Genomic DNA, 25,457 nt, shown 5'->3' with positions numbered 1-25,457 from the left:
AGATCCTGGTGATCCCTGCACGGGAACCCATGGCGTGCTGCAGAATGGTGTTACCATCCCCGGGCATGGAGCTGGCAATGGAATCTGGGCTGTTCCCTGCTCCACGCACTTCCCCCAGACTGTGGAGCCTGTGGGCTGCTCGGGGGCCCTGGCAGTGGAGAAATCAGAGTTATCAGCGCTGGAGCTGCCCTGGGTGACCGCCACCCCCCCTGTCCCCCCAGCTCAGTGCCCGCTTTCCCCTCGCTCCGCACAAGCAGCTTTTGTTCCCTCCCAGCGCCCTCCCGGCCGCACACGCGGCAAACCCTCCTTCCCCGGGCTGAGGTCAGAGCGGCGGCGAGGGGACAGCGGGGACACTCAGCAAAGCCACCCTGTGACAGCCCCAGACAGGCACAGTGGCAGGAGCGGCTCCTGCAGCCGCGGCTCAACTGGGGCAGCTAATGCAGCACAGTTCACTGGGCACTGCCCGCATGCTCATCCATATGCACACATGCAGATTTCCCTCCTCCCCGAAGTGCCACCCTTTCCGAGGCCCGACTTCCAAACTTCGTGGGTTTTTCCCTCTTTTAACGCCATTGTTCTCGGCCCTGCACAGCAACTCCCACGTAAAAGGCGCAGCTGGTTCCAAGCCGACCCCTTTTTTCTTCACTAAACAGGGTCAAATATAGAAAGAATCCCAAATCGTGGCTCTGAGACAAATCATTAAACATCCCTCTCCCTCCCATATTCTATTGCTGGAAAAAAAGAAACCATCTCACTCAGACTGGAGTAATCCACTGGATTTAATAACATTTTTTTTTTTTTTATCCAAACCCAGAGAATGTCACCACAAACCCAAGTTCCATCCAGTATTTTTTGTGCCAAAGTCTCTCCTGGACGTTTATTTTGGAATGACCTTCACATGAAGCCAAAGCAAGGGCATTTTAAAGCAATTCAAGGTGTCATTTCTTCAAAAGGAAATATCAAGCCTGATGCTCTGGAATCGGCCACAGCCAGAACAGGGAGCTGTGACAGACCCCACGACCAACACACGCTCAGCTTCCAACAAAATGTGCACTCCACACACAATTAAAGTGGAAATAAAAAGCAGCAACAGAAACAGCTCCAGTACTTGGCATTTTCGGAGTGAATCCAGCTCTGGGATTGGAATGTTCTGGAGACTCTGTTCACTACCAGGGGTTTACTGGGTGGGCAGGGGCTCATGGGACTGACCTGAGGCAGCAGCTTCGTGTGGGGGATGGCTCAGATCATTAATTGGGAAATAAACAACAGGGAGCAGTGGGGGTGGGAACCTGCTTTATTTTAATCCATTAATAGGAAATCGCTGCAGTTTGGGAAGAGAGCACCGAGGGGAAGGATCTTCCCTGCTTTCCCTGGTGAAGGGCTGTTCCCAAAGCCCCACACGGGGTAAGAACAGCGTCACTTGTTTGGGACAGTGAGCAGAACCACCCCAGTGCTGGGCATAACAAGCAGGACTGCAGCCACCAGCCCTGCTCATCTCCGGGCTCCAAATGTCTCTCCCTCGCACTTCCAGGCACGTTTTCCACCCAGTTTCCCCACCACGCTCACAGCTCTCTCTGCCAGAGCCTCTGTGGCTCCTTCTCTTCAAGCCCCTGTTTAATTAGAGGAGCCCTATTAATGATTTTCCTCTCCCCTGCATAGCCAGTCCCACCTCACGGGCTGTCCCTGCCCATGTCCACTTGCTCTGGTCCTCCCGTGTCACCTGCCCTTCCTTACACACACCTCCCTGGCACTGCTCTGCCCGAAACCCAGCGGCTGCTGCTGCCTGGGGTCAGTGCTGAGCCAAGGGCTGAGCAGCCAGTTCCCTTCCCAGAGCCCCCACAGCCCCAGAGGGGCTCACCCGGGGGCTGTGCTGGCTCTGGGCACTCCAGATTGCTCAGGGATAGTCGGGATCCACGCCTGGCCTGCCTGGTGAACCTGAGGGAAAACACACCAGAACAACTCAGCACAACAACTGTTTTCATCAGCAAATGCTCGTGCAGAGGGGACAGCAAGGACACACTCCTGTTCCCTTGGTGGGTGTTTAGCATGGAGCCTCTGTGAGGGTGTCCAAGGGATGGGAATGGAGCAGGGATTTATCTGAGCCTCACTCCTCACTCCTCACAGGCTGCCCAGAGCAGCTGTGGCTGCCTCTGGATCCCTGGAAATGTCCAAGGCCAGGTTGGACAGGGCTTGGAGCAACCTGGGCTGGTGGAAGGTGTCCCTGCCCATGGCAGGGGGTGACACTGGATGGGCTTTAAGGTCCCTTCCCACCCAAACGATCCTGTGATTCCAGGACTCCCTGAGTCCTGCTCCTGACCCGGCTCTGATGAGGGACTGAGGGCTGAGGCAGCCCCGGAACACAACAGTCCTGCTTGAAACACGCCCCCAAAACTCACTGAAACCCCCCAAAACCTGACAGCAAACAGGGAGAGCAGCAAGGCCCCAAATCCATCACCAAGAGCACGGAAAGCAGAGACATTTGCAGAGTGTCTCCAGGACGATCGGGGCTCCCTGCCAGAAAGACAGAGCCCGAGGCACCGTCCTGCACTCCCCTCCTGCTCAGTGCCAAACCCTGGGCTCTCAGGCAGAAAGCTGAATGTACATATGGCTCTGTCTGAACTGAACCCCTCGGACAGAACAGGGGGAAGAGGGGGCTGGGATAAGGCAGAATGAGGGATATTCGGGAAGGGCCTCGTGGAGCTGCCCCAGACAGCTCCTGTGTGCCGGCTCAGGGAGAGGGAGAGGCAGGACCAGGGCCAGGAATCCTCCCCAGGAGCTTCCACTGCCTGCCCTTGCTACTCCACCCTCACAAGCTTCTCCTCCCATCAACATCACCGGAATATGTGGAATTTCTGAATCCAGGCATTCCTACTCAGGTTTTTTTCGGATGTCTTGCAGGACTTTGAAGTGTCTCTTCCCTCCTGTTGCACGAAGCGTGCAAGGAGGTCTGAGCCCTCTCCACCTCTGGCACTCCTGCTCTCCACACACACATACACACTTTTTTTCCTGTAAGTCATTTTCCATAGGGGGAAGAAAAAACCTGTGGGACATAGGAGTTTATGGGATGATAATTCCAGTTTGCCAGCAGCACATCATTTTAGTAAAGGGCAGAGTCAGGAGCACCATGAACAGTTTCCCAAATATTTCCCCACCCAGGGATTGCCCAGAGAGTGGAGGCTCCACTGTCTGCACGTTCAAGGCACTTCGGAAACGCAGCATAGAAAAGTTTTATAAAAACCTTTTACTCGGAAAACAAGGAAGAACAACGACATAACTGCTGACAACAATAATAAAATTAACAAAATGCTAATTAATGGCTACCCATGGCCTTGTCCTGGTCGATATAAAAAGTGGAACATCAGATCCAGTGTACAAATACAAAAGAAATTGTGCATAATAAATGTACTATAATACTGTACATACAGCATAAACCGTTCAATGAGAATGAATTAAATATACCTATTTGCCTCCTGACTTGGAAGACAAAAGAATCAAGTTCTGTAATCCCAGAGTCAGTGTGTAAACCCTTTCCAGGGGGTGAATCACTAGCCAACGGTATCCCTGAAAATAACCACAGTCAAATATTCCCTTAGTGGAAGCCATTATTGACGGGGCTGCTGGTTATGATGATAAACTAGGGGAAAAAAACCCCACAGTACGTCAGCTCAGCCGGCGTTAAATCCAGACCGAGTTCTTCCCATCTCCCGACTTGCTGCTGGCACTGCTTTTGTTCGAGCCTGCCTTGGACTTCTTCCCTCTGGAGCTGCCGGGGTTGTTTTGGTTGTTGTAGGCCTGGATGGCGAGGTCCAGGCGGTCCTGAGCCACTTTGATCTCCCTCTGCAGGATCTCCAGGTCGGTGGGGATGTTGGCCTCGGTGCTGCCGTACTGCTGCTCCTGGGCGATGTTGGCCCTGTTCTGCCTGTAGGCCATCTTGGCGTTGGACAGCTCCGTGCACGGCATCTGCTCCGGCTTCAGGGCGATGTTGTACCCGGGGGGAGCCGACGGGGTGTTCCAGGTGAAGGGGTAGTTGAAGGTCCCCGAGTCCACCAGCTCCTTCCTCTTGCTGTTGAGCGTGTCCCGGATGGTGCCGAAGCCCAGGTGCAGCATCTCCCAGACGTTGAGCAGCAGGCACATGCAGCTCACCCCGTACATGATCAGCAGGAAGATGGTCTTCTCGGTGGGCCTGGAGATGAAGCAGTCCACCCTGTGCGGGCAGGGCTTCCTGCCGCACACGAACACGGGGCTCACCTGGAAGCCGTACAGGAAGTACTGCCCCACCAGGAAGCCCACCTCGAACAGGGCCCTGGCCAGGAGCTGCAGCACGTAGATCCTCATGAGCCCGTCCTCCCGGATCTGCCGCCGGCCGTCGTGCTTGGCCTTGGCGGGGCTCTGCTTCTCCTTGCTCTCCCGGACGCTCTCCACCTCCATCTCCGGGTACATCATCGGGTCCTCCTCATGGTCGCCCTCGGCCTCCTCCAGGCCGCGGTGCTGCTTCCAGCGGACGGGCAGGCTCCTCCTGCGGCCCCTCCTGCCGGCCTCGCCCTGCTCCACCATGCGGGCGATCTTGTGGATGGCGTAGCCCAGGTAGAGCACGGAGGGGGTGGCCACCAGGATGATCTGGAAGACCCAGAAGCGGACGTGCGAGAGGGGGGCGAAGGCGTCGTAGCAGACGTTCTCGCAGCCCGGCTGCTCCGTGTTGCACACGAACTTGCTCTGCTCGTCGTAGTAGATGGACTCGCCCCCCACGGCGATCAGCACGATCCGGAACACGATCAGCACCGTCAGCCAGATCTTGCCAACAAAGGTCGAGTGGTTCTGGATCTCCTCTAACAGGCGGGTCAGGAAGCTCCAACTCATGGCGGTCAAGTGAGTTTATCTAAAGAAACGAGCAAGGTCCCCCCCAGTTTTTATCAGTTTCTCAGCCTGAGCCTAAACGGTGCAAACCCTCAACCAAGAGAGCCTGAAAACTGCACACTTTTACACCCAACACCCACCCGTGGCTGTGACATCACCTGTTATCGGGATCCAGCTGCCAGAACCTGCCTGAAGATCCTACGTCTCCTCTGCAGGCCTCCGAGGAGTCTGCTGGGACAGAAAGCAGCAGTTTAGGGACATTTCCCAGAAAAATGTGCTGTGCTCCCAAAGCTTCTCCCCAGCCAAAGACAGAGACACACATTATCTGTGTGTCAGCACCCTCAGAGGGAAGATTTTGTTTTTAATATCTGATCTAAACCTACTCTCTCTCAGTGGGAAGCCATTCCCTGTGTCCTGTCCCTCCATCCCTTGTCCCCAGTCCCTCTCCAGCTCTCCTGGAACCCCTTTAGGCCCTGGAAGGGGCTCTCAGGTCTCCCTGGAGCCTTCTCTCCTCCAGGTGAGTTGCTATTATTAATAGAAACTTTCACAACAGAACATTTGGTGAAAGATCCTAAACCCAGAACTGGACAAATCTCCAGCACTCTGATCTTAAAAGGGATTTATTCTTAACCTGGAGAAATTTCAGGAGACCAGAAGAAAACTAGGAACTGTTCAGCTTCTTCCACATAACTAGAGTTGTTCACAAGCAACATAATGAAATGTGGAGGGATGCAAACAATGCAGAATTAAAGGATGCAAATGTAACCCCATTGTCCCACTGAAAAGCCAACAGCAGGGACATGGTGTGGATGGGCTGTGCAGGACATCTGATCTATCACTTCGTGGCACTGAGAGAAAAAAATAGCACAGGAGAGTATTAAAAAAGACCACATTAAGTGGATCAACAGTAGCCAAGGTCTTGACAAATGGTTCCCACATTAGATCCAAGATCAGTGCCATAATTACAGCAGTTCTGCACAAGCCCAGCCAGGCCTGGCAGCCAGGCTGGACCTCCCCAGGCCCGGCTGGGAAGTGGCTGCACACAAAGTGGGCACGAGTTTGCAGGCTGAGAACTGGAGATGAGTTACCAGTGGAAGAGGGAGACGTGGATTGCTGGGACAGATCCACTGCTTAAACCACGCTCAGACTGCAGCTCAGACTGGATGTCAGCTCAGAGGGAAGGGAGGGCCCTCAAGGGTAAGGGTCTGATGAAAGCTGGTGATGGAGCCAAGGTCAAGGCTGTGAGCCCTGGCTGTGCCATCAGGAGCAGGGGGCTGATCTTACCTCCTTGTCAGCGAGGCAGCCCCCGGCGCCCGCATCCTTCAGCACAGCCCCCAACATCAGAGGGCAACCACGGGGGGCTCAGAGCCAGCTGAGGGACGGGCAAGGAGCCTGCAAGGGAGGCAGTGAGAGAGATCAGTTTGGGTAGCCGAGAAAAACGGGAAGGAAATGGAAGGGTTACGGGGGAATCTCAATACCAGCAGGCTCAGGATCATGACTGCCATCAGAATTATCAAGTAAGACAAAAATCACCAGTCCTGACTTGGCTGGACAGGTCACCTGCACTTAACCTCGAGGAGGGCCACGTACAAATTACAAGTGTTGCATAGATAGCAGCTGTTAGAGGTGCATGCAATCCTGCCAAGGTTTCCATCACAGCTCTTCCTCCTGCACAACGCCCCTGCCCTTGTGCCACAGAGAACTGGCAGAAATAACACGTTTTTAACAGGAAAAAAAGAACAGACATTCCAGTCCCGGTGCAGTCCCTCTCTGCACCCCTATTTCAGAAAGACATCCAAGGCCAGCTCTGCCTCCCTGAGTTCTGCACTAGTGGGGCAGGAGACAGTGCTTCAGACACCCCCATGCTCGGCATTTCCCACCTGGATTTGGGGGCAAACAGGACAGGCACGTTCCTGCTGATACGCCACGATTTGTCAATTAAAAAGGAGACAAAACCCAAAGGAGTTTAGGAAGGGGTTAATTCTCACTCACTGAAAACATTAGGGCTCTGAAAATAAACTACTAAGTAAATTTTAAATTAATTAAATGCTGTTGCCAATGTAAATTTGGAATAACAGCAGGAAGCAGCCTGAAAGTCCTCAGATACTGTCACACTCAGTTAAGAGCAGAGAAGTTTGAAATGAGTGCTGGTTTCAGTAGGAGAGTCTTTACTTTGAGACAAGCTGCCACCTCATCATCAGATAAATCCCTTTGTGTCATGTGCCAGCTTTTCATGGTGTGCCTTCCACCTGCAGACACGTTCCTGAGGCTGGGCTGCTCCTGGGCAGCGGTAAAGAGGGAGACACAGGGATCGTCCCTTGGTCACCACTCAGCCACTGGAGGGCACGGGGCACCTGGGTCGTTCTGGGACTTGTCCAGGAGGATTCCCAACCAGTTACAACAATGCACAGAGTGCCAGAGCCGTGTACAGACCCTGCCCACCCACACATGTGGGCTGGGGCTCCCTCCAGCCCTCGGTTGCAGTTGGCATTGTCTGACAGTTGGCACTGTCTAATTGACCTCTGTCAATCAGCAGGTCCCGGCTGTGAAGCTGCAAAGCTGCTGAAGAGCTCATTCTCTTCCCAGTAAAGTGCCACTTAGTCTAAATTCAGTCCCAGTCCTGGGCAGAGCATGGCACGAACATGGGAGGACCCACCAGCAGCCAAAGAACTTCCTTGTCTTTGAGGAAACATTTTGGCCCAAGCAGAATGACCAGTCACTAAACTTTGCAATCCCAGGTTCAGACCATCCAAACCAAATGCAATGCAGACCCAAGAATCTACAAGCAGAGTAATGGCACTGGAAGTGGTGTTATCCTTCAGTTTTGGGCAGGATCAACCTTGGGATCAGCCAAGGTTAGAGAAGCACATCCTGCCTTGGCACCACATGCTGCAGCACCCAGACACATCCCAGTAACCTTCACCCAGCCTACACTCGCGCCTCCTGCATCTCTTCTGGAGACATTTAACTCAATAATTTTCCCATGTTTGAAAGAAAAGTTTATGGACACTGACACGCATCCCAGAAAGGCAAAATGTCAGCAGTTTCAGCTAATTTAAGTCATGCCAGAAAGTGCATTTGAGGGAGATTTTCATTCCTTGTATTTGTCATAAATTCATTCCAGCACTTCCAGCAGAGGAGGCTCCTTGGAGCGGGCAGGATCCACAAACATCAGACACTCGTGTCTGACAGCAAGCTGGCTCCTGGATTAAAGCTCTGCAGGCACTGACACCCAGAGAGAAGGGAGAAGAGTTTGGGCCAGGTACATGAGAGAAGAGAAATCAGTTTTCCCTGCAGAAAAGCTCTGGAGCTGTTCAGCACAGCTGGTGTTCATGAGCAGCCAGGAACAGTCCCCAAGGTGTGCCCTGTCCCCTCCCCAGCCCAGAGTGGGCTGTGGGGATGAACTGAAACACCTCAGAGGCTCCAGCCATGTCCCCATCCCGCTGGGGACCTGGAAGGCGGCACCACACACACCACATGGGGGTTAAAACCAGTCTCTCTCCAGGCTGTCAAATCCCAAATGCCCCCAGAACCATCTCCTGATCCTGTCCCAGCACAGCCTGGGCCCCAGCCCAGTATAAACTGGATCCCTGATCCACTCCCAGCACAGCCTGGGCCCCAGCCCAGTATAAACTGGATCCTGTGGCCTCAGCTCAGTACAGACTGTCCTGTGGCCAGTAAAGACTGGCTCATGTCCTGGTACAAACTGGATGTCCCAGCCTCATCTCAGCACAGAGTAGGCCCAGCCCAGTCCAGACTGGATCCCCTGGGCTCCATCCCAGTCCAAACTGGATCCCCTGGGCTCCATCCCAGTCCAGACTGGATCCCCTGGGCTCCACCCCAGTACAAACTGGATCCCCTAGGATCCATCCCAGTACAGACTGGATCCCCTGTGCTCCATCCCAGTCCAGACTGGCAGCTGCAGCCCAAAGCACACGAGCAGGAGGGTGCAGGGAGTTGTGCAGGTTCAGCTCAGCACTCAGCAGCTCTGTGAGGATCAGGGAGCTGGATTGGATCATCCTTACGGATCCCTTCCAGCCCAAGCTCTTCTGTGATGCTTCTCTGGCATCAGGATTCCATTCCTGCCATTCCCTGTCATTCCAGCATCAGTGGGGCTGGGCACAGCCTCAGCATGTCCGTGGATGGCACCAGGCTGAGGGGAGATGCTGATCCACAGGAGGGAAGGGGTGGCATCCCCAGGGATCCTGACAGCCTGGAGCAGTGGGCCCTGGAACAGGCCAAGGGCAAGATCCTGCACAGCCCAACATCAGCACAGATGGGGGTGGGTGAGGGATGGGGATCAGCCCCGCAGGGAAGGACCTGGAGATACTGGAGATGGAGGAACTGGACATGAGCTGGCAACACGTGCTGACAGCTCAGAAATCCAACTGTCCCTGGGCAGCAGGTGAGGGGGGGATTCTCTGGAGTCCCACAGGACACATGGACCTGCTGGAGCCAGCCCAGAGGAGGCCACAAAGATGCTCCAAAGGCTGGAGCACCCCTGGTCTGGAGACAGGCTGAGAGAACAGGGGTTGGTCAGCCTGGAGAAGAGAGATCAGCCTGGAGAAGGGAGACCATCTTGTGACCTTCCAGTGCATAAATGGAGTTGTAAGAAAAATGGGGACATTTTATCCAGGTCTGTAGTGACAGGACAAGGAATAAACTGCTTTTAAACTGCCAGAGGGCAGGGTTAGGTGGGATATTGGGAAGGAATTCCTGGCTGTGAGGGTGGTGGGGCCCTGGCACAGCTTGCCCAGAGAAGCTGTGGCTGCCCCTGGATCCCTGAGAGTGTCCAAGGTCAGGTTGGAGCAACCTGGGCTGGTGGAAGGTGTCCCTGCCCATGGCAGGGGGTGGCACTGGATGGGCTTTGAGGTCCATCCCAACCCAAACCATGCTGTGACTGTGGCTGGAAGGGCTCTACCCCTGTCCTGGCTGAGCCCACACCAGGCACAGGCTTTGGCTCCGAGTTTCCCCTGGAGTTGAGGCTTCCAGCCAGGAGACAGTTCCCAGAGGGAACAGGGAGCTGAGGCTCTCAGGTCTCTGCATTTCCACAGTTCCCCAGCACCTCCTCAGAAAGGTTTGTCTGCAGGAGGTTTTGCAGCCTTGAGGCGGTTGTTAAGGAGAATCAATATATCTAGAGTACACTTTTCTCCCCCTTGAAATATGTCCTCACAGGTCATGCAAGTGAAATTTGATTAATTTATTAGTGATTTATTTGTTTTGTTTTGGGTTTAAGCAGTTTAAAAAGACATGTGCTGAGCAAGAAAAAAAGAAGAAGAAATGCATGGCAGTTCTGTTGTTGATCAAAAGAGGTTTCATGCTGCATGAAAGTGAAATTGGGCCCACAGGCTAATTAAAACAGGATTTGAATTAGGATGAATGAATAATTAGCATTATTCATTCAAATCTCATTTACATTGAAAAGTAAGAAATTACATGATTTACAAGTACTTTTGAGGAAGCAGAAAAGTTCCTTTTTTTCTTTTAACCTGGAAAATGAGTAAGACTTTACTGCTCAGGAAAGCAGAGAGTTGTGGTCAGAGCCAGCACCAGCAAGGGACCAGCACACCCCAAATCCTGGTGAGCGCTGTGCTGATGCTACCTGCATTCCAGGAGCAGCAATTCCAGTGTCCATCCTCCTAAGAGACACAAGGGGGTATTCCCAGGAATACAACCCACAGCCATCACCCTTCCATCCTTTGTGAAGGAAGCGGGCTCAGTCACTCCCAACTTCCCTCCTATTTTCAGCAACACAGATGAAAAAAAAGAATGAGAAAACTGTACTGAATTTTATTTTTAATCTTACAGAGCACTCGGGGAGGAAAAAAAGCTGGGACTTTTTGGAAAAGAGCACACAGTGCTCTTTCAAACAAATCCTCTGTCAGCTGGCAGGGCTCACGTGGCAGCGGCAGGGAAGGGGTTGGAAAAAGCCACAACGTCAATGTCAATTGGGAAACCATTTGTGAACGGTGCCTTCCAATCCCGGGCAGGATAACGAGGCCCTGCTGATCCCCAGACCAAACCCCCCCGAGCCTGAAAAGCCCCCACGTCGAATCCTGAGAGCATGGGATATAAATAGAGCAGGAAAATATGGGTAAGAGGTAGGGATATAATAAGATTCTTGCGCTGTCAGAAAAATAAAGATGTCAAGAACGTATCTCTTGGAAAATCAACATATCCCCACCCGAGCACTGGGCTCGCAGATAAACCGGGATGTGCAGCTCAGACACGAACCTCCGGCCGCCTCGGCGTGCCCTCAGGTGCTGCTAACATGGGAAGCCAAGTGACAATTTTAGCAACGCTCCCCCGCAGTGACAAAATTCAAATGAAAATCACGACGCGTTTCGTGCTGGCCCAAAGCAGCTCTCGCTGCACCTACAGCGAGCGCAGCGCTCCGGGAAGCCTCTCGTGTCCAGGGCAGGCCCCCCAGAACACACCTGGAACAGCAGGGAGGGTGAGGACAGGGTGAGCTGTGAGCCTGACTCGAGGCTCTGTGGGGAACGGAGGCTGGGCTGCACAGCCCCTGTTACCCTGTGGGATTTTGGAGACCTGTGGTGGGGTCTGGGCCAGCCTGGATCCCCTCACAATCCAAATGAGCTGCACCAGCTCTGAGTGGGGCTCTCCTGTCAGGACTCTGGAAGGGGCAGAGCTGTGTGACACCCAGCAAACCCAAGGCTGCTGCTCACACCTCTGCTGCACACTGCAGGTATCAGGAGGCAGAGGGAGCCCCAGGTGACGCCAGCACTGTGGTGATGGGAAAAGCAAGCGGTCCCAGACGCTGCCTGACAGCCTGCAGGGAAACCCCCGCTCCTGGGGGCAGCCTCGCTCACACCAGCGTGGCATCAGGGACCAGCACCATGCCAGGTTGCAGTTTGGAGCAGGAACACCCCCCCTCCTTCACAACCTACTGGTGGATGAGGAATAACTCAGCAAGGGAAGGGCCTGGAGTCTCCTCCACATTCCCAGTCTCCCAACAAGCCTGGTAAATGTAAATATAAAGGAACAGAAACTCTGTGTGATCCCTGTTCTAAACCAGTTCAGAAAAATGTAGCTTGTATCACAGATCATATCCCCCAGCCCCTAGGAGGGAATGGCTCATTCATCCCTGTGGAGGAGCTGGGAATGCACAAGAAAACTCTTTCCCTGTGTCATTCAGTTGGATGCTGAAAACAAGGAACTGCAGGGAATTACAGCACACACCTCCCCAACACTGAGCTCTCCTCCCGAGGAGCTGCTCCCTCCTGAGACATCACCCTGTGCTCCTCAGCTCAGGGCTACTAAACCCTGGCTCAGACACATGATGTGTTACCACTTGCTAAAATACTTCCAAGGTCAGGCACAGCGAACACCCAACCAGCCCAAGGCTGAGACAGCTCCTTGGTGAGGGACAGAGCCACCCTCTTTCTTTAGTCAGTCACAATTCTGAAGATGTTCAACCCTTGAACCCAAATGCATCACCCTCACAAATGTTTAACGTTCCCATAACCAGCAGTTTAAACTGTTTTAAAAACCAAAACAGAGTCAGCCAGAGCAGGTTGGTGGGTCCATGTTCTGCTGGGTTTTAAATACCTCCTTGGCTGGAGACCTCACAAGCTCTCTGGGCAGCCAGATCCTACTAAACATCTCCAGGGATGGAGACCCCACAAGCATTGAAAAGTAAGAGTGGGCAGCCTGATCCTACTGCATCTGACCACACTCACAGTAAACAAACCTTTTCTTATGTTTAAGCAGAATTTTCCCTGTTTCAGTCTGTGCCTGTCACCATTCCCTGGGTACCACAGGGAAGAGGTTGGGACAAGAGCAGGAGCAGCAGAGCAGTTTCTCCTGTAAGAATGAACATAACAGAGCGTGGCCAAGTCACAGGGACTTGAGTCACACAGGCAAGTGAAACTGTGACCTGAGATCCTTCCCCCTCCAGGGCCCACCCCAGCCCAGGTCACTGCTGTGTTGCACGCCCAAGGTGCCCCCCACAGCACTGGCATGAGATAATGCAATATATTATTAAAATATTAAAAGTATTGAGTTGTTGCCTGCTGCACCTGCACTCCCAGTGGTCATTCCTACAAATATGGGTGATGGAAGGGTAAAGATGGAAAAAATACAGCGGGAAGGATGACAAAAGGCAGGTCCTGAGTGACCAACAGCAATCCAAGTGGGAGTGCGATGGAGCAGGGCCAGGGATCCTGCACACACCGGCACTGAATCCCAGGGATTCAGCTCCTTTCAGGATGCACTCACCAGCCTGGGAACAGCAGAGGGAACAGCAGGAGAGTGTCCTGCTGCAAGCTCTGCCTGTGTGGGCAGGCCCAGCACACAGGGAACCACCTGGGGACACGCAGGGAGGAGCAGAACACGGGCCAGGCAAACCCACCCGTGCACACACAGGGAACGGGAGCACCTTGGCCTACCCAAGAGCCCAGGGCTACAGACAGACACCCACCCTGACCCCCAGCACTGCAGAGACACAAGAACCACCGTATTTCAAGTGGAAAATCGCAGAACACACAGGAAGTGGAAGGTCCAAATGGAAGAACAGGGAACACACTGCGTGTTGCACCCCAGGAAACATGCCCTGCTGGGGCACAGCAGGCTTTGCACGGGTTGGAGCACCCATGGGCTTACCTGGGTCCCTCCAGCTCCCTGACAGCGAGGTCTGGGGAAGGCCATCCTCACTCCCATCCAGTTCCAGGCAGGCATCAGAGAGATGTCCCTGCCTTGATGTGATTAGCGACTCGAATAACCACAGCACCCCTTTAACTACACCCGAGTCCACTGCAGCCGACAGCTCCACAGCCTTTCCCCACCGGGCTCCTCCTCTTCGCTCAGAGGGACGAGTGTCAAAAGAAAATGACACACTGGAGGCAGCTGACCCGAATATCACTCTCCCAGCCATTTCGGGGAAGGAGAGAGGAGCCAAAAGAGAGCAGTTCTGTCGGCTCCTGTACGTCAAAGGCTCTGGCTGAGCGGGAGGCAGTGGGGTGGGGATGAACACCTACTGCTCCCACCACCATCTTATGACAGTCAGGAGAAGCACAGCAGTGTTTGCTTCAGAGATAAGCCTCACCAACTAGCACGAACAGCTTGAGAGTGAAAGGGATACCACGCACCACGGCGCAGCCCGGGCTGCCACAGCGTCCCCAGTCACCCACCCCGCACCACGGCAGCTGCTCCTCCCTGACCCACATTCACAAAAAAAGACTTCTATTCCCCAGCTCTGTCATCTGGTCTAGCAGGAGCCACCTCCTCAGCCCACAGCTCCACCAAATCCATGGCACGTTTCCTACGCCAGCAGCTCTGCAGAGAGGGAAGGATGTTTGGAGGCAGAGGAGGACACTGCAAACGCCTCACTGCCAACTGCTCTTCCAGCCATCCACTGCTTGGAATTGCTCCACTAAACCTCGTCAGGGCTGTCCCTGAGCTGACACATGGAGGACCAGAGAGCTTTTCAGAGCCCTGTGACTTCACCCAGCTGTGGAGACACCAAGATGAGGAGGCCAGAAGCCATCTCCTCACTGTTTGCCTCCGGTGTGTCACAACAATCCATGGGGACAGGGTTGGGATGGACAGCCAAGGACAAGGGCTCCACAACAACAAACCAGCACCTCACTCGCTCTCCTGGCGCTTCAACTTCCCCCAGGTGCTACCAAACTGCACAGTTAGTTGGAGGGTTTTGTTTGAACACACCAGTTTTACACATAGCTTATTTTGAGTCGAGGAGAGGAGTAAGTCAGAGCAGATTGCCACACTGGCATTAAAATGCTACTCCAGCTTGAGTTCAACAGGAGTCTTAACAGCTTTATTTTGCCAGAGATAAAATTCAGAATATAAATACGCACATAAAGTCACTAAGTGACTTATCTGTTGAAAAAAACCCACTTATTTGGTACAATAAAATAAGAAACCTAAACCCGTCATTTTCTGAGAGACCTGACTACTTTGAGACCCCCCTGGGAAGAGAGCCTCCCCTGGCCTCCTACTTCTGAGCCTCCACGATTTTAGGAGGGTGGTTACACCTTGTTAGTCACTGAGTGAACTTCATGCTGGTTCTGTAGATGTTCTTATCAAGCTCCAAGCCATTCCCCTTTGTCCTGGCAATCCAGGTCCTTGTCCCAAGTCCCTCTCCAGCTCTCCTGGAGCCCCTTCAGGCACTGGAAGGGGCTCCAAGGTCTCCCCAGAGCCTTCTCCTCTCCAGGTGAACCCCCCTACAGCAGAGCTGTTCCAGGGAGGGAGGTCAGAGCAGGGATCAGGGGAGAGGTGGGGAACTGTGCCAGACCAGGACACAGTCTGAGTGCACACAACAGCAAGTGGGTGGGAGGTGACCAAGGATCCTGCTGGCAATATTCAAGGTGAGGCAGATAAACAACCACAAAGAGCAGCACAGGGACCACACGAGCCTACGCAACCCGGTAATAAAATGGCAGATGGAATTCCACATGGATAAAGTGAAGCATACATGGAATAAACAAAATAAATCTCGATTTCACACTAAAAATAGATGTGCCCTGAGATGGCCTCAGCGAGCAGGAGGTCTTGGGGCTGTCAGGCTGCTCTGTGAAAGCTCCAGCACTGCTGAGCATGGCCCTGAGAGCCAAGAGCGTTTCACCAGAGTGAGAGGACAAGCACCCCAAGTGCCCCCAGCTCAGCCATGGCTCTGGTCACTCCCATCACCCCCATCATGGCAACAGAGGAGAACAGCAGCTTGGAGAAGAGGTGTGGGAGGAACACTGCAAAAACAAGGCAGTTGAGAGGGGCAAAGAGGGTGGGGAGCTATAAAACCTGGGGGAGCCTGGAGAAGGAAAAGCCCTTAACACCTGACAAGCAGAGGCAGCGCCTCAGCCAGGGTAAGTCTGCAGGTTAAAAGCAGCCAGCAGGCTGGGGGGTGCAGACAGACTTCTCCTGGGCTCTGCTGCAGCTTCCACGTGGCCAGCTCAGGAACAGGACTCCAGAGCAGGAAGGGCTCTGCCTGATCCCTGTGGCTGCTCTGAAGGAGCTGGGAATGTCCTGGCTGATGGGGAAGAGCCCCTCAATGAACCAGCCACAGGAAAGGCATCACAGGGAACAGAAGCTCAGGTCATTTATTAATCACTGCTCACTCCCAGCCCTTTGGAATGGCATCTGTTCCCACGGGCAGCCTCAGGCACTTGGCACACCTGAAGGGCAGCACTGATTTATTTCTGTCCCTGCTCCCCGGCACAATCCTCCAGGGAATGGCATCTCACACACACCCGGATCGATACGGGCTGGCCACAGATTGCAAAGAGAGCAAGAGCAGGCTGAGGAATACAAACCAAGCACGGAGGAGGAGGAGGATTCCAAGGCAGCTCCAGAAGGAGCAAAGACTTCACACGAACCAAGAAATGCAGATAATTTCCATATGGCCCTATGGAAGATCACCGTGTGCTTCCTCCCAAACGCTTCAATTTTATTTTGCTTTTTAGTGTCTCAGGAATCACACTTTCCACTATCAAAATTCTCCTATTCAAAACAGCTTGACTACATATCTGAGTGCCAGAGTAACTCTGAGTATCTGAGCAACTCCTGCGAGTGAATCAGCTGCGAGTAAAATTCATTTCCCAGCTACTTCAATGTTTACCACGAAAAACCAGAAGGTTTTCAGATTTTTAGGAGGAGGTGCTGCGTGCAGGGCGGCACACCTGCGAGATACATGAAGAACTTTAATTATTTTTCATTTTATACCTTTGAAAAATGTACTGACACCAGGGCAGCCCCTTCCCTGCCCACAGACTCATCTGTAACCTCAGGATCAGGCAGCCTTAGTTGTCATCAGCTGCATCCCCGAACCCACACCAGCACCAGGCTTCCAGGAGTTAACAAGGAGTCAAAACTCCCCCTCAAGGGAACATGGGAACACACAAGACATGCAATCGTCCTTCCAGGCTCTTGACTATTTTAAGCACAAGAGATACAGAACTTCCCAGGCAATGCCTTGTTCTGTACCAGGCTGGCAGGGCTGCACCGCACTGGGATGTCCCCACCAGCAGGAGCTGCCATCCCCTGATGCCACCAGCATCACCCCTCAGCCTTTGAGAGCTGTATTCCCCACCTACACCACAGCCAGACCCAGGTTTAAACCCAGAAATCACCAGGTTCAGACCCAGAAGTCATTTTTCCACGCTCCTTCGACAGACAAACAAAGCGGGAGGAAGTGTCCCCAGCACGCCGCGGTTTTGGGGAAGACTTTGGGGACGTCCAGCAGAGGGGGAGTGCTGTGCACAGCCACCCATGGGGCACAGAACACACCCCTGGACAGCACAACAAGGGATGAGCAGGGAAACATCAGTGGAAAAGAATCCAGTGCAGTCGTCAGCCTCCTCCAGCACCACCAACTGCGCCATCCGGGCGGGAAAGGACGGGAGGCACAATCTGCTGGTCATCCATATGGATGTCTTCCCTTTCTCCTTCCACAGGATCTCAAACGAGGTCAAGTGCACACACTCAGCCTTGTTTTCTGACAAATTTGTAACTAAAAAGGTGGAACTAATAACTGCAAGAGCCCAGAGCTGGTATCATGGACTTATTTAGGCAAAAGAGCTGGCTGACTCCACCGACTCCCAGCTAAGCAAGGTAATAGGGAGAAATCCCGAGCAAAAATGTAAATCCCAGCTCAGCGAGCCACTTAAGCACATGCCTAATGCAAAGCTGGAAATAAATCCTGCTAATAAGCGGGCTGCTCACTTCTTCACAGCTAGGCTTGAGTACCTGGAGGAGCTGGAAATACCCCCGAGCCCCCGGAAAAGAGCCTAAACCAGACTGCTCTGGGAATTAATCACAGCAGTGTGAGCAGAACTGTTAATATGAACTGGAGGAGGACTCTGTGTGTGTGTGTGTGTGTGTGTGTGTGTGTGTGTGTGTGCTGAAGCATCTGTTCAAGTTTAGGCATATAAAACATTTTTCAGCCCAGTGACTCCAGAGGGAAATGCCTCATACATCAGCTCATCTGACTCAATTTTTCCATCACATTTCCCTTAATACAGTTTTGTCCATAAATACACTATTTGTTTTTTTTCCAAATATAGATTTTTATTTATAGCCAGAAAACCTTGTAACTTGTGTTACTGCTTAAAGCCCTGGGTTCTGCTTCGAGACGGAATCAGGTTCTGCTTTGAAATGGAACCACTGAGGAATTATTTTCCAGTAGTGAGGTATGAAACCAAGTTCTCTCCGTTTGCAGAAGGAAAAGGGATTTCTTTTTGCTCCAATATTTACTGCTCTCAGTATTTCCTTCACCAGAGATCACCAGTTAAATCATAACTGCCCAGCCAACACGTTGAACATGGTGTTTATCCCATACCACATCCAGGAACTTTCACCTTAAATCTTCATTAAAAAAAACCACACAAAACTCAAACAAGTTTTCAAAAATCCCAGCCAGATCTTCCAGCCAGTCCCAAATTCGAGGAGGACTGTGCGTCACTGCCCGAGCGGTGATAATTCATATTTATGGCATGAGGTCAGAAAAGGAAATGTAATGTTGCCCTTTCCCCTCCGAGGAACACTTGGAAGACAAATTCCTTTTTGTGGCTTTTTACCGAAAGCGAACGAGGTCCCAAAACCAGGACCGGGAACGGGCGGTGATTGGGTGATTTTGGTGATTCTGACCTTTCAAAAGTATGGGGTTTTTTTCAGAGGCAGAATTTAGGCATTGAGCAATACCAAACACGGCCAGTGAAACGTGATTTAATACAGTTTAAGCACTGTTAACCACAACTTGAGTTAAAAAAAAGCACAGCATGTTATTCCATGGCACAAGCACAGGGCAGTGGAATTGCACTCCTGCTGCTCGTGGGAAGTGCAGAGCCCAGCTGGAAGGACTGATAATGCCACGGGGTTCTGCAGTAAAACCTTCACTCCCTCCCAAACGGGGCACACAACCACCCGTGGGGGCCCAGGGACCAGGTTTTGGGGGCTCCTCCATAATTCCAACCTGGTGGGCAGCAATGTGCTTCCCTGCACAGTGCAGTGCTCAAGCAGAGCTACCAAAAAAAGCAGGGAGCATTGACAGAGCTTCTTGCACAGGCACAATTTACTTCCTATTGAGCAGATAAAAATAAATAGATCTGGAGCATAAGTCAGCTCAGTGGAGTGGCAGCACAAAACACAAAGGCTGGAAGCAGGGTGGGAGGAAAGGATCACTTTCCCCCTAATGAGGCAGCACAGCAACAAAGGGTTCCATTATCCACCAGGGTTTCACTCCAACTGTTTAATGACTGTCACCCTTGTCCCAGTTCGTGCTGCTGATCAGGGGATCCTGTCCCAGCGGGAAGGGTGAGGATGAACGAGGTACCTCACACAAGGTAGCAACGCGCCTCGTGATTCCCACCTTGGAAAACCACGGTGGAAAGTCATAAAATACCCCCTCTTTGTCGGCTCCATGTTGATGGTGAGGCTACAGCCCCAGAGAATCACAGAGTATCCCGAGCTGGAAGGGATCCATAAGGATCATCCACATCCAGCTGTTGTTCTCCTCAGGCACACAGCCCCTCGCAGGTACAGAATTCACCCTGGTGAGCAGGGGCTGCCCCGCTCCTGGCTCACACTCTGTGCTGTTCCAGCAGCATTCCAGGGAAAGCTCAGCACGCTCTAACAAGTCCTCGGTGCCAGTATCACAGCTGGGACAAAGCCGAGGCATCAGCAGCGCTGCCAGTGTCTGCCGGCTCCGCTTTCCCCGGCTCCAGCTCCCCGGAGGAGCACCAAGGCACAGGGGCTGCAGCCACCCAACCCACAACACACCCGAGGAAGGGGTTTTCAGGATTATCCAACCCCTGACTGTGTGTTTTTAGTCTGCTTTGTCGGCCTTTTAAGGGCTAGATCACACCTGGGTACAACCTTGGGCACCGGACCTCATCCTGTCCTCGGCAAAAGTGACAGATTGGGAAAGTTTGGGGTTTTTTCACGGACTCGCAGAAGTTGCTGGCACTCAGCAAATGACTAAGTCAACAAATCTCTGCGTTACAATCAATCACAAACTCTCCACTGCTGATTAGATCTCTTGGCTTATAAGAATTTTCCTCTTGCAAACTCTAAAACCATCCAAACCCAGAAAAGACCTTTTAAGATAAAGCTGCACCTAAGCAACACAGTTCTCACACCAACTACCTTTAGAACCACTGGATTCTTCAGAAAAACTGTGTCTACAGTTAAAACTCTCCAGGCTGTACCAAAATCTTTGTTAAATTCCTAAAGTTGGTGTAAACTTGCCCAGCAAGGTTTTCTTTTAACCTTTCCTTTGCCGGGGACCGGCCGGGACCGCTGGGACTCCTCACTGCCCAAACATTCCCAACCTCTTGGGGCTCTTCTCTGAACCCTTCAAAGTGAGTTGTGCTCTGAGTCGACCCAGATTTTCCAGTTATTTACTGTTTTTTCCATCACTTGCACGTTATCTGTGATGAGTTGGGTGTTTGCTTCGACGTGACTGGCAAAAACAGTCTCTAATGATGGGCTAAAGACGAAACTCACCTAGCAAACAGGTATTTCATGAAAATTCCTCCTGGGAGTTGCTTTAAAAAAACCCCAAAATGTTAATATTGTTGCATTAATTGAGAAAACACTTAGTTTGGTAAATGGAAACTTGCCACTCCAGTCTAAAAGCACTTGAAGGCAGCCAGACCCTTCGGTAAGGGAGCAGCCCCGTCAGGAAAATGTTCTTAATAACTTTTCACCACTTCACCTGATAAACTGGCTAAAGCCCGTTTGAAGAGGACGAGAGACCCTGGGTGAGGAGCCCGAGGAGCAGCTGGTCATGTTTTCCACAGAAAAAGAACAGAGACCCTCTGGTAAAACAAGTTTCCTGTGATGTGAAACACAGCCCTCCAAAGGGACGTGTCCCGGTGCTCCTGGCTCTGTTCTGCCCCATTTCAATTTGGAAATGGCAGTCCAACCACTGGTTTTTTTTGAGGAACACACTGCAAAGGGACGGTTTCCACAAAGAAGGAGCCCCAGCAAGGCTGGCAGGGCAGACCCCCACACCCAGCACATCCCCCCCGAGCCCCCAGCCCCTCAGCCCTTACCTCGCCTCCTCCTCGCTCGCAGGCATGGTCCGAGCCCCGGCTGCACCCGGGAATGCCCTGCACTCCAAGTACTCCAGCTCTGCTCCCGCGAGGACCAGCCCCTCGTTCCCAGCTCTGTCACTGCCCACAGGAGCGGGACGGGCCGAGCGAGTCGCGCATTCGCCAGACACCGAAATGTGTGACAGCTCAGCCCACCCCCTGCGAGCCGCGCAGCCACGGGAGCACAGAGCCGCCAACACCGTCCTGCCTGCTCTCCAGAGGAACACTGGAGCCACTGCCAGCACTGCTGCAAACCCTGGAGTCAATGCCAGCACTGCTGGAATCCCAGGAGTTAATGCCAGCACTGCTGGAAACCCAGGAGTTAATGCCAGCACTGCTGGAAACCAGGAGTTAATGCCAGCACTGCTGGAATCCCAGGAGTTAATGCCAGCACTGCTGGAATCCCAGGAGTTAATGCCAGCACTGCTGGAAACCCAGGAGTTAATGCCAGCACTGCTGGAAACCCAGGAGTTAATGCCAGTGCTGCTGGAAACCAGGAGTTAATGCCAGCACTGCTGGAATCCCAGGAGTTAATGCCAGTGCTGCTGCAAATCCACGACTTTCACTTGGAGTCCAACAGCACAAAAAAGCTCCAATTCCCTTCTAAAAATCCTTCCCTATCCCGCTTCACAGGACTGAGCTGAGCTGTTCCCCCAGGAAAGCACGGGTACAACTTCGGAATATACTTAGAAAGAAGCAAAAATACAAAAGAAAGGCACCTTGCATTTTCCTAAGCACAAATCTTGACAGAACACAACAAGTTTCCCTCTCCAATGACCTGAAGAACGGAGGGTTTGGTAACTGCACTGACAGCTGGCTCATTGAACATCCCCGTGACAGGGATTTCTAACAGGAAGGGACGGTTTGGGGTTTTTGTAGCCAATTATCCATGACCTACAGCAGGCAGAAGACACGGAAATAACAACAATAATCAACGGTCTGTCAGATGGAAGGGTTTTGTTCTTCCTCTCATCTCCAAATACCAACTGAACACCCAATGAAAAAGCTGAACCCAGTGGTACCAACTGTTGCTCCAGAATCCATACAGTACATCCATGCCCTAATTACTCCCCATGAACTATCTCCTATTTGTAATTAATTTGACGGTGGAACAAAACCAGCACTTCCCTGGGAAGCAAGGTCACACTGCCCAGAAAGCGTCAGGACTAATTCCTACCAACAGAAAAGAGAATTGGCTAAAAAAAAAAAAAAAAGCGAGTAAAAATAGCTGTACAAATGTCACTCTTGTGAAATTTTACTGTGCTGGGTGAAAGTCAGGCCTACGGAGGCAAACACTTCCCATTATCCCATAGAGGGGTGGATTTTTCTCCTTGTGCCTCTGTATTAGGGTCAAGCACAGAGAACCACAGAATGTCCTGAGAGGGAAGGGACCCACAGGGATTATCAAGTTCAGCTCCTGGCCTTGCACAGGACACCCCGACCATCCCACCGCGTGCCTGAGAGCGCTGCCCAAACGCTCCCTGAAGCAGAAGGGTATTTCCCAGAGCGATGCCAACCCGCAGGGCTGCAGCTCCGGGCAGGGCTGGGGAGGTTTATCCGGGCAAGGAGAGCAGGGGCTGCTGCTGCTGCTGCTTCCAGGGCTTGTGCCGGAGCTGCAGCTCCATCCACCGCCGCGGGCCGACCCCGGGGATCCCTGAGCCGGGAGGGGAGGAGGGCGCAGGGGTGACACGGGAGGGGACACGGCAGGAGAGGACGGAGGTGCCCCGGGAGGAGGGGACGGGGGTGAGCCGGGGGGTGCCCCGGGAGGTGCCCCAGGTGCGGTCACACCTGTTCCCGCGCTCGCTCCTCACCGACGGGGCTCGGCCACGTGCACCGGCCGCTGCTGCCGGGAGAGCCCCGGCGGGCTCGGGGATCGCCTCAGGGATCGCTTCGCTCGGCGTGAACAGCGCGGAGAGGCCCGTCCGGAGCGCGGGGGGACGCGGGGACAGGCGGGCGGCGCCGGGCCCCTCACGGCGGCGGAGCGCGCCCGGCCCTGCCTCCGGATCGCCCCGGAGCGCCCGGCTCTGCGGCCCCCGCCTCCCTCAGCCCCACAGCTCCGGCCCCTCAGCTTCCCGCCGTCCCCCTCAGCCTCCCGCCGCTCGCTGCCCTGCACCGCCCCCGGGGCTCCTGCCCGCCTCCGGCTCCTGCGGGCCGGTCCCCTCACGGCGCCGGCTCGGTGCCCTCGGTGCCCGCGGGTCCCGCTGGGTTCCCGCTCTGTCCCGCTTTCCCCTCACCCCCACTCACGGTCCGGCCCTGGCCGTGCCGGGGCCCCTCGGCCGCCGAGCCCGGGCGGGGGGCGCGGGGCGCATGCGCGGAGCCCCCTCAGCCCGCGCGGGCCGGGGCGGGGGACAGCGGGAGTGAGGGGAGAGGGACGGGGGAGAGGGGGAGTGAGGGACAGAGGGACTGAGGGACGGGGGAGACGGACCGAGGGACCGGGGGACGGGGGACTGAGGGGGAGAGGGCCGGGGGGACTGGGGGACAGAGGGAGAGAGGGACTGAGGGATGGGGGGAGAGAGGGATTGAGGGAGAGAGGGACGGGGGACAGAGGAAGAGGGGGACTGAGGGACAGGGGGACACGGGTGGTGACAGCGCGTGAGAGAACAGGTCCCCCCCTATAACGGGACACGAGGAGAGGGGTGCGAGACAAGGACACTGCAAAGAGAACGGGCACACGGGGACACGGGAGCAGGGAGAGCAGGACAGGGACACCAGGAGCAGGATGGGGATGGGGCCGTAGGGAGAGGGGGAAAACCAGGGCCATTGGGAGCAGGAGAGGGACAGGAGCAGGGTGGGAAATCAGAAACGGGACCGGGGCAAGGACACAGGGAGCAGGATGGGGACAGGGACACGGGGAGCTGGACAGTGATGGGGACAGTGGGAGCAGGGCTGTGGATGGACACCAGAGCAGGATGGCGGCACTGGGAACGGGAAGGGGACAAAGACACTGGGAGGAGGATGGGGACATGGGGAGCGGGACAGTGGAGACAGTGGGAGCAGGATGGGCGATAGGGACACTGGGAGCAGGATGGGAATGGGGACATTGGCTGGGGTGGAGACAGGGAGACCAAAGCAAGGTGGGATGGGGGCATCAGGAGCAGGACAGGGACAAGGACACAGGGAGCAGGATGAGGACAGGGACATGGGGAGCAGGACAAGAATAGGGACACTGGGATGTGCACAGGGATGTGGACAGGGACACCGGGAACAGGATGGGGACATTCCCCGAGCCCAACAAAGCTGCTTTGTGCGGGGAAATTCCAGCCGCATGGAAGGGGCCGGGGTGGGGGTGGGGGTCAGGGTGCAGCCGCACAGCCCCCGTTCCCAGGGCAGAGCCGTTTCCGTGGAAAATTCCCAGCTCACGTGCGCGGGACCAGGTTTTCGGCTGCGAGGGCTCAGGCCCCGCTGCGGGTCAGTGTTTTCCAGCCGCTGGGAAGAGCCTGCGTGAGAACCGGCTCCTTCCCACGCCTGCCCGGCCGCTCCCGCCGCCTTTCCCCGGGGTGACGGCCGGGGCGCTGCTCGGATCCGCAGGGATCCAGGGGATGGATGCTCGGATCCGCAGGGATCCATCGGGCAGCGCAGCCCCGCGGTTCTGCTCTCCGAGGGCAGGGAGAACCAGCGCTGGTGCCCGGTGGTGTCCGGGTGTCCCCGTGGGACCCTCCAGCTGCCTTATCCGACCCTGGAGAGCCCGGGGTGGGACGAGGGATGTCCCCTCCCTGGGACAAACGTGCTGTGCAGCACAGGCACTGCCGGCCCCCCTCACTGATCCTGCTGCACAGCATCCAGGGACTGCTCCAGGAGATGCCTGGCCTGGCCCCCGGGGGCCCAGGGTGGTGCTGGGCTGTACTGGGAGGTGACAAGCACCCCCAGCAGGATTGAGCTCCCCCTTCCCCCTGGACAGAGGGGGAACACGCTGCCAGTGAGGCTCCAGTGCCAGGATGGATGTGGGAAGCTGTGGGGTGCAGGAATGGCTGAGCCTGGTGACAGGGCTGGAGCCTCCGCACCGTGTGCCCTCCTGCTGGGAGATGGGATGAGGCGATGCCGGTGTCTGCAGGCAGGAAATCCTTCCCCTCCCTGTTTTCCAAGCTCCATCGGCCCCGAATTATCCCCCACAACATCCAGTTTCCACAGAGAGCCAGCAGGCAGCGGGATGGCTGGTCATGCTTTCCTGGGGATGTCAGCCCAGCACCTCCCAGTTTCCATCAGCAGCTGGCAGGAGGTTGTCCCTGGCTTCACCCTCTGCTCCCGCTGTGCTGGTGCCCCCAGAGCCACCTCGAGCCTCTCCAAGTGCAGGGATGTCCTGGAACAGGCTCCCAGCAGTGCCTCTGGGATGGACCAGCCTACCAGGGCCAAACCCAGCACGGCAGCACCAGGGTAGGGCCAGCCCAGGTTGGGCTGGGGACAGCCAGGGGCCAGGGAGGGGCAGGAATGTCCCCAAGAGCTGTGAACCAGCCCTGGTGCCACAGCACGTGCTCAGGAGTGACCAGGGGCACAGTCCAGAGGCACAGCCAGTGCAGGGGAAAGGAGATGAAGCACTAA

At 54.5% G+C, this 25,457-nt stretch overlaps 1 protein-coding gene across 1 annotated transcript; it reads right to left on the bottom strand.

The window, feature by feature from the left end:
* Window positions 1-817: 817 nt before the first annotated feature.
* On the bottom strand, window positions 818-21,231 carry GJC1 (gap junction protein gamma 1). Its single transcript, XM_050327559.1, has 4 exons — window positions 20,883-21,231; window positions 6,139-6,246; window positions 5,013-5,082; window positions 818-4,876 (listed from the first exon to the last, which is right to left on the bottom strand). The coding sequence occupies exon 4, from the start codon at window positions 4,855-4,857 to the stop codon at window positions 3,676-3,678; it is 1,182 nt and encodes a 393-aa protein (XP_050183516.1). The 5' UTR covers window positions 4,858-4,876; window positions 5,013-5,082; window positions 6,139-6,246; window positions 20,883-21,231; the 3' UTR covers window positions 818-3,675.
* Window positions 21,232-25,457: the final 4,226 nt, after the last annotated feature.

This window comes from Myiozetetes cayanensis, unplaced genomic scaffold (genome assembly GCF_022539395.1).
Source record: "Myiozetetes cayanensis isolate MyiCay16 unplaced genomic scaffold, myiCay2020 scf34, whole genome shotgun sequence".
Classification (NCBI taxonomy): domain Eukaryota; kingdom Metazoa; phylum Chordata; class Aves; order Passeriformes; family Tyrannidae; genus Myiozetetes; species Myiozetetes cayanensis.
The sequence above is the reverse complement of the archived record's forward strand: the minus strand, read 5'-3'. Positions and strand labels throughout refer to the sequence as shown.

Bases quoted from the DNA above. Each gene is read 5' to 3' on its own strand.
- GJC1 (XM_050327559.1), bottom strand. From the start codon at position 4,857: ATGAGTTGGAGCTTCCTGACCCGCCTGTTAGAGGAGATCCAGAACCAC.